Source organism: Mytilus californianus, unplaced genomic scaffold (genome assembly GCF_021869535.1).
Source record: "Mytilus californianus isolate M0D057914Y unplaced genomic scaffold, xbMytCali1.0.p SCAF_6, whole genome shotgun sequence".
NCBI lineage: Eukaryota > Metazoa > Mollusca > Bivalvia > Mytilida > Mytilidae > Mytilus > Mytilus californianus.
In genome coordinates, this window is record NW_026262712.1 from 82,479,868 (window position 1) to 82,489,484 (window position 9,617).

Here is a 9,617-nt window from a genome sequence, read left to right on the forward strand (position 1 = left end):
CTAATACCAATAGAAAATAGCGGGTTGAGGTGGTTAGTACTACTTGTTCCTTTGTGATACATGTCTACTTTTTTGAAGCTCTGTGATTCTACTGGAAACAGTTCTGGTAATTTAATACCAGTATAATTTTGTCTTTTAGGCCATGGTAGATGTAACAGGTTTATAACTGGATCAGTATTTACTATGGTATCTGCAAATTTCACTTTGAAATAAAAATTAAGGATATCGCGGAAATGCAGCCTTGGCTCTTTACAAAGAGCTGAAGATGTCAGCTTAGAAAATGAATAAGAATATAAATTAATATCAATGTCTGAGCTTTGCAGCTTTCAACTAGAATATCAATTTGGTTTTGAATAATTGGTTTCTGAAACAAAGTCAGAAGAAATAAAAACATTTTACCAGAATAAGGATTATGAAGTGCACTTTCACAAACTAAGAAGTATAACGGTGTTTTGAAGTGAATGTCAATATCAAATAAAATGTTACTAGTAATATTCTTACTTTGCAAAGACCTCATTATTTTACAAGTGGGCCAACGGAGAAATAAGTAACCAATTGACCTCCCATAAGGACAATATTCCGAACCAAGAGGGTAAAATGATATTTCTGTGTATAGTTCTTTATAAACATGCATAATTAACATTTGCATTGTTCTTTCAAAGACATCGACTGGTTTGCAGCGGAAATCCAAACTTGCTCCTTTTTCTATGAGGTAGTTGAATAGTTTTGGCTGTTGGAAAACAAATGTACCAGCAAGTGGCGTTAATCCATGGAAGTCTCTACATTCAATAGTCTCATTACTAACACGAAGTATGCTTTCAACTATTACCTGATCCCCAACTCTTGTTGCATAGTTCAGAATACTTTCACATGTTAATTCAGTTAACAATGTATGATACTGACTGAATGTAACACCATGATACAAATCTTTATATACATGTATCTGTTGAAACGACTTACAGTTTACACATGTATCATGAATTCCAATATTAAGAATATAACTGAAAATTTTATATGCTTTTACAAATGCAGCAAATCGTAGCAAAACGGTTTCTATAGTAGAATTAGTCGTTAAGAACTTGAAAACTTCTAAGTAATCATACATGACTGGCAAACGAATAAGAGTATTAACACTTGAAGTTTTTTGTTCAAGTTTATCTTTTCCCGTTTCAGCAATAAGTTTAACTGCTCGAAGATTTCCTTTTATGATCGCAATATGTAGTAAAGTAATACTATCACCAGTAAGAAACCTACCTTTATTGTCTTCATAGATATAATTTACAAACGTGTTTAGTCTATTTATGTTTGTAAGACAAGAGAAGTCGAGTAAGCTTTCTTCGTGAATAGCAATAAAAGAGTTTGTGTTATTCATAAGTGCATTTATAGCTGACAGTGTCCTGTTGTTATTTTTGGAGAAAGAAATCATTTTCTTCATCAAACGGAAAGAATCTACGACTGAAGCAAACATGTCTAAAACAGAATGGCACGGTTCGTATTGCACACCATATAAATTGTGTCCACATATAGTGTTATTTACGTAAGTACTTAATTGGTTAAGCATATCCATATCTATTTTCTTGTCTGATCTTTGCATGTGCATAAATAACTCAACAATGAAATCGTGGCTCACGTTTACCTAATTAGCATCTATGTTACTTAACATGAAACGCGATATTGCAGCATGATCTTTCTTTTTGTCAACTTTGCATGGATGTTTTATTGAAAGAAATATCATCCAATCTTGGAGAAAAGGCTTTAGTTTGATGATATCTTTATGTAAGAAATTCTGGTCAAATGTGGTGACCATATCCTGAAATACACTTTCAAAGTCTTTTTTTTTCTTTGAAAGCTCTCTATAATATGTAGAAATTTCCAATAGATCTTTTAATTCAAAGGTTTCATGCCTGCAATTATAATTTCAAAAAGGACTTTGGCTTTTTTGAAAGCAGTAGACCTGCAACCTTCAAAAACATAAGGGAATTCCATTCCAAAGAATTGGTCAATTGATGTTGGTAAACTATCAACAGACAATGCATGATTTCTGTTTATTTTTTCTACCATGTCTTTTACTAGCACAAAATTCCACTTAAGATATTCAAGATAGGTACGTGGTATATAATTTTTTTTACTGTATAACAACATATCTTCCTTGTTATTATCAGATTCACGATATAAATGCCAGTGATCAAGGTCTCTAAAGTTGTCAATGATTTTAGAATCATTTTTGGAGGTTAACAACAGTTTAATCCATAGAGGCAATTTATTATATCTTAACTGTAGTAATGTAATTACGGAATAACCAAATCCAATAGTATTGCATTCATTTAATGCATCAATCAGTAAAACAAGGCGTTCCCCTTCAGGTGGAAGAAACATCGAAAGTGGTTCTACTATCAATTCATCAAAACAATTAACAGGATTAAATTTGCATGATGTTTTGATTTCGTTTTCTCTGAATGACATAAAAATGCCTCTTTTTTCTAGCATTTTTCCATATAAAGGATATTTGCAGTAAAGGTTTTGAACAATATTTAAAATGAAAGTATCTGCTCGCTGAAATTTAGCCTCACTTGAGATGCATAAATGATGAATTAAATTTATTTGTGTTAGGTTATGTTTTCCTTGAATTATATTTGCCATGGCTGCTGATTTACCATATCCTGTATCAGCTACCAAAAGTACACCACTTGATTCTTCCATTCGCTGATGTATGCCTTCAAACAGCCAGTGTCTTCCTACAAACTTTTGATGTTGTTGAAGATGTATATCAAAATCAACACCAAATTCGAGATCGCAGACTAAAATATATAAATATTCTACTTTCGTAATTATTTTCCCTTGAATATATTTCTTACACAAATCAAGTTATTAGACTTATCACCGGGTTTTGTACTTACACCAGCAACACGACGCGAAGGGTGTCACATGTGGAGCAGAATCTGCTTACCCTTCCGGAGCACCTGAGATCACCCCCCCCCCCCTAACCACTCCTCCTCTCCCCGTTTTTTGATGGGTTCGTGTTGCTCAGTCTTTAGTTTTCTATTTTTTGTGTTGTATTCCGTTGTTTGTCTTTTGATCGTTTTTCGGTTTTTGCCACAACATTGTCAGTTTGTTTTTGACTTAGGGGTTTGAATTTTCCTTTGGTATCTTTTGCCTCTCTTCTCATTAAAAACTCCTTGAATTGAGTATTAAAGCGACTAGATAGTACACATTAGGAAATTAACAACAGCTTTTATTTACATATATCCATAAATCCAAAATGCTATTCAGCGCAATGAAGTTTGGATGCCTTTAACTAGCATGAATTAATGTGTATCTGAAAGGTTTTAAAATATTGATTCACTTCCGAAAGCATTTTTTGGCTTTGGTTTTAGAATGTCCTTCGTATTTATTTTTGTGATGATTAATTTTGAAAATACTAAAATCTACCAAAATTCCAGTTTTAAGTTCTCTTTCTCAATTTATCATTTGGTTACATGCTCAATATACGCAATGATGTCGTAAGAACCTCATACAAGATGCATACATAAAACTGTCATACTATGAAATTTAGAAAAGATTGGACAAATTATTGCATGGCCCTTGTGTGAAAAGTAACTCCATGGGAGATTGGCCCTACGTCTTTAATTATATTTTAACATAAATGACGGTACCGATTTTACTGCAACAAATGCGCACTTCGATAACTAATGTCTCTTCAGTGGTGTTCGAGGCTGAAATATTTGAAAGTCCGAAATCTAATACACACATTGAAGAGCTGATAAAACCAAAAAGAACCAAAAGTAAAGCCAAACCCGGACAAGGAATCAGAGTTATGCAAGGTGGGAGATGCATTACTCAATTTTAATTGATTTTGAAATTTATATCAGCAAATTTAATTCAAACGATATCCGTATTTTCATGCAAGTACCAAAGTACTGGCTACTGGGCTGCTGATACCCTCGGGAACTATGTCCACCAGCAGAGGTATCGACGCCGTATCGAAAATGTCGAAATGCCATCTGGTGCAGCAAATTGCTATCATAAATGTTATTACATACATTTAACCGCATATAATAAAATGAATCAGATGTATCTGCACGGTAAGTATAATAATTCTTTACGACAGACACAATCAGCTGATCTGCAAGGTATTCCATCTACATGCCATAATAAATTATGTATTGTGTTACAATCCTGGATGAAGCCTACGAAAAAGGCATTACTTCACCAACAAAATTTATATCTTATAGCCTAATTTGCCGAATGGTCTAGTTTACTGGACACAGCACAAGCAGTTCTGAAACAATGTCACAGACGAATAGGTTCCAAGATTTACTACAGATCAAACATAGCAGATATTTTTTGTTATCCGAAATATTTATTGTTTTCTAATTTTTTTTTTTCATTATCTTTATTATTATTATTTTGGTGTTGTTGTAAATTTTTTTTAGAAGTATATTCTATGTAACATAGTTTGCTGAGTGATCTAGGGCGTTGGACACAATGCAGGCGGTGTTCCCACGATTATCATGAACGCAGGGGTTCGAACCCTGCTGAGAGAAGATCAAGGACTAAAATTGTTGTGCTCAATTTCTGACGAAGTATATATATCTATATATTTCGTCTCAAATTTAGCCCACAATGTTAGATCTATATATATATAAAAGGTTTAGATGAAAATCCTCTTAAATTGTATTCAAATTAATCAATACATCACAGAAAGTCACTTTCACTATATATCAATTGATAAAATGTTTCTCCAACTATATATAATTGAGAGACAGAGAGAGCATCAAATTTGATAAGTGTCGGATCGTCTAGAATTTAGAATTAACGATACTGCACAAACAGGAAAATTGTAGTTTAAAGATTTGTTAAAACAGATGTAAACAACACTTTATAAATCCATGCGACTGAAGCGCTTTTTCTTGATTTACCTTCACTAGGAACGCTCAAATCCGAATAATTGAAAGACTATATGACCAAAAGGACATAAACAATATCCAAATCAGTCTAAGTTCAACTTTGCCTGACTGAGGGAGTTGACACCTTATTTCTTTATAATTTCTAAATAAATTTAAAAACGGACAATTTTAGAAAAGTTTGTAATAAATCATGTCATTACCGAAGTAATGACTACTGAGCTTATGATACCCTAATGGACTGATAATCCACCAGCAGCGGTATCGACTGTAGTGCTGTAAGAATGAAAACAACACTTTATTAATTGTATGCGTCAGAAGCGCTTTGAACAATACTGATGGTAAGAAAATAAACGAAAAAGATGAAATAAAAGCCTGTTTTGCTAAACGAATGGCCTTCGCAAGTGTTAATCTTTTTTTTTCAAAATGTAATGAAACTGTGTGTTTAAAAATGTAACTTTGTATTTCAATCTGTAATCCTACACTACATCGACAAAACAACACTCAATACTAAGAAGGCGTAAATGTGTATTTTCGACATCCCAAAAGTTTTATTTTAATTTTGTATTGATCTTCTTACAACAAACCTAATAATAAAAAGATCGGAGAACTTACCTCTGTCAGCAGTTGTCACCTCTAGAACTCGTTGGTCATCATTAGCTGTAAAAGAAGTACCAAAACTAGCAATAAATTATCATGTGATTGATTCGGTCTCTTATTGATGATATACTATTTCTCTAAGCCTCATTTGTTTAAATTAACATCCGAAATCACATTGCCTTAAACATTAACAATTTACTAAAATCTGCATGTATCCAACGAAATAGTGTACCATCATTTTGAAATTGAACGTCTACTATCTAGACATTTTTTAAACAATATTTACACATAGTTTTAGCAATTATTGTGTAAAGGCCCAATACATTGAAGACAAAGTCCTACAAATTGCGTTATCTTATCATCATGTACAAGATTTGACTGCATGTCTTTGTAAATTATTATTCAAACTATTAAAAAAATCATTTTATGTTCTTAAAGAACTGTTTATATGAAGTCTTTTTTGTATGTTTATCGACTACGGAAAGTGCATACTAAGAAAAAAGTAAAATCACAAAAATACTGAACTCCGAGGAAAATGGTTGATTAGGAACCGAAAAAACGTTGATTGGTGTTCTTTGCTTGCCAATCAAATTGACCTGTGTTACAAATATTTCATCGGTTTCTAATGACCACCAATTAACTATTTTACCAGTTCGCTTTATTTGGCACAGATCTGTCCACAGAGAATTGCCACGTGCAATGAACATTTGATATATATATTAATTGCCAACAGATGAATGAAAGTCACTGTGAAAGGGTCATTGAATTTTTTTTCACTCAACTCTGTCTTGGTCTGATCATATCAATCATCATACAACAACAAAATTTATTCTTCGTTAGCTATACTGAAACAAATCAATAAATACTTGAATCCTAATACAAGAATTTTATTTTTACAATACTAATATTCTTCCACATTTGGATATCTGTTGTTCGGTATGGGCAAATTTTTAAGTTTACAGTTTACTAAAATTGCAAAACGGGCAGCTTGAATTATTTCAAACGAAAACGATATTCGAAAACCATTAATGGAGGCATATTTGAGGAATCTGGAACTATTCGCGTTACTAAGAGATTTCTATACCACAAGTCATTATCAATATATAAATCAAAACATGAATTGGCACCAAAATATTTATCAAATCTTATTGTGCCAACAAATAGCATTCAATCACACAATACTCGGCTTGTATCATCAGGTTCTTAAGTCAAATACAGAATTATAGTCTTTCTTTTAGCGGACCAAAAGTGTAGAAATCACTATCAAGTGAAATTAAAAAAATCAAAAACCGTATCTGCATTCAAATATTCTTACAAGACATTGTATTTTTTGCAAAGTGCAATAATTGTTACTTCAACCACTATGCATTACATTGTTGTTTTATAATTTTTTATAAGAAGAATATATATATATATAAATAGAAAACTACCAACCAACAAATTCAATACATATCTGACCGTCTATCGACGATTCAGCACAGACAGAAAACAATTACAAAAGTCTTTAGATTGTGCAACGATACTGATAAAAGTATCGTCGCACAAATCTTAATACTTTTAAATATATTCATGTAGTTAATATTGTATCTAGAAAGCTTTATTGAAAATTTGTTTGCTCTGAATGAGTTATTTTCTTTATATAAAAAATTTATTATAATTAATTTTATCATTATTATTATTATTATCATCATTATTATTATTATTATTATTATTTAATGTCAAATTAAACAGAAACAAAAACAAGATTTTGTAAATAACTGTTTGCTTAAAATACAAACAGGACTCCAGCAGACGATATCCATTAGGGACAGTCAATGTTATCTGTACAATGTCTAGCTTAATGGCTGCTTGCAGGATACGGCTAATTTTGTTGACGCCAATAATTGAAAAATTATTTGCCACCGGTTTAATTATGGTGTTTCTAAAATTAACAATGACATGAAAGAGCAATTGTCTCTTGTAGTCATATGTTTTATTTTGACTTTTGAATTGCATAACTTACAATTATATGTTTCTCTTGTTTTGTCCATTCAATCTGAATCTAATTGTGCAAAGATAAACAAATGAGCAAATGAGGTCATGAGGAATCATTTCTTTCCAAACTGAATTGTAAATAAAATAAACTGCTGGGACTGCCTGATTTGACTTTTAAATTCGGAAAGGATTCTAACAAAATCGATTTCTTATTCATAGAAAGTTAGGAAACATAGGTGTGCTTTTTTTAATTGCACGTAACTTACCAAAATATACTTTGAAAAGGGAGAAAAAGTACGTAACTTACCAAAATGTACTTTGAAAAGAGATAAAAAGTACGTAACTTACCAAAATGTACTTTGAAAAGAGAGATAAACAGTATGAGCGACAACAGATGATGAAACAGTTGATAATAAGTCCAGTTTTCTTGTAACTTAGAAGTTTGTTCCTTCACAACAGCCAACAGGCGTGAGCGTTTCTCAGTTTTAATAATTTTAATGAAATTCATTTGTTTTAATACCATAATGTCGGTTAAAGCAGTTTTTGCTTCTTTATATGACCAGATATCCGGATCTTTTAGAAAATTTATAAGCATTTGACAGCTTTTTATTTTTTCTTTGGCTTTAACCTTGCTTTTGTGCGAAACGTTATTTTTCGTATCTCTTTTACATCTTGATTAAAATGGTGACAATTGTTCATACTACTGAGAAGTACAGAAACATCATCTGAACTGGATTCTCCTTTAAAACAGCAATCCGGATTAAAACACTTTTGAACTTCCCTGTCGTCTTCTGGCCATTTTGACGAATCACGTACGACCAGTTTGTATTATTATTTACCATAGATTTCCGTTGGCTATGCTTGCCTATAATTGTGGTCCTCCAGCTTGAACACACTGCACACCAATCCTGTAATTGTCGTTTATGTTTACTGCAAGAAATCGAACATCTTTGATTTCTCAAGTGTTTCTTTTGATTTTGAAGTTGTTGATGAAAAATATCAAATTGATCGTTCACATAGTTTTGTATTCCAGTTTTGAAAACTGTCAGCGCACATAAAACTGATAGTCGGTTCTGGTGATCAATGTCGCCTATAATTCCCTGTGCCATTGTTTAGCAGTATTACTCAAGTTAAAACTGTAACATTGAAAATATGCAGATTTAACACACATATATACTGTGCAAATACGTACATCAAATGAAGTATTTAATTGCAGTTCAAAATATCTGGTTTATATAAACTGAATAGTTGAAATGATTGAATGGCATTTAAAATCACACACAAACATTTTTGAATCGGATACACTACTTGTTTTAAATGCATAATGGTAATGTTTGCTTACTGTGTATTCCATGGTTAGAACATATACTTAAATACTATTGTTCTTTGATAACAAAAAAAAAACAACAGAGGTACACGACATACCTGATATCACTGACCATGTCACTTAAAGTACAATCATCATTTTTAATAAGTTCATGTACATTTCTCCAAAGATCCTAACAAATTTAGAATATATATATCAAGCTTTCAGCATGCTTGTTTTCTAAGTATTTATTGATTGCAATATTCATATTCTTAAAGATCATATAGTATTATCATTTTGGTATTCAAATTGAATATCAAGTAGAACTGCTACTTGATAATCCCAAATATCAAAGTAGACTCGACATTGAACGACCGTTAAATGCATGACACAGTTTGTAAATAGGCTCAGAACAAAAATACAAAATATTGATATCCGTCTTTCAAGTTCGTACTGTATCGCTTCAGTTTAAGTTTTAAACACATATTCTGTTGTCGCATATTTGAAAAAGATATCTATGTCGCGATTTGTGCGTCATAAATTATTGTAAATGTCTAGTCTAAATCAATTATGACAAGTCTTAAACATAATTATGACTATCCGAATTCGAATAATGCCTAGACTAAAATCTAATTATGTCTTGTCTTAATTAATTGTGTCTATTTTAATACTTATAATAACCTTTATTTCAATAATGTAAGCTCAATTAGTACAAACACTTTTCTCCCTTGAGGCCCTCACACTACAATTCAATCAATCAATCAATTAACCACACAAAATTTTACATAACCAAGATAACATTATATATTATATAGAAGAAATTGTTAATATGA

The 9,617-nt window shown here is 31.6% G+C and overlaps 1 protein-coding gene across 1 annotated transcript; it reads right to left on the minus strand.

The window, feature by feature from the left end:
- Positions 1 to 378: 378 nt before the first annotated feature.
- On the minus strand, positions 379 to 8,124 carry LOC127705539 (uncharacterized). The gene is made up of 3 exons (XM_052209865.1): positions 7,827 to 8,124; positions 5,520 to 5,564; positions 379 to 2,798 (listed from the first exon to the last, which is right to left on the minus strand). Exons 1-3 carry the CDS (start codon positions 8,071 to 8,073, stop codon positions 1,885 to 1,887), a joined length of 1,206 nt encoding a protein of 401 aa, XP_052065825.1. The 5' UTR covers positions 8,074 to 8,124; the 3' UTR covers positions 379 to 1,884.
- Between the last annotated feature and the right edge of the window lie 1,493 nt (positions 8,125 to 9,617).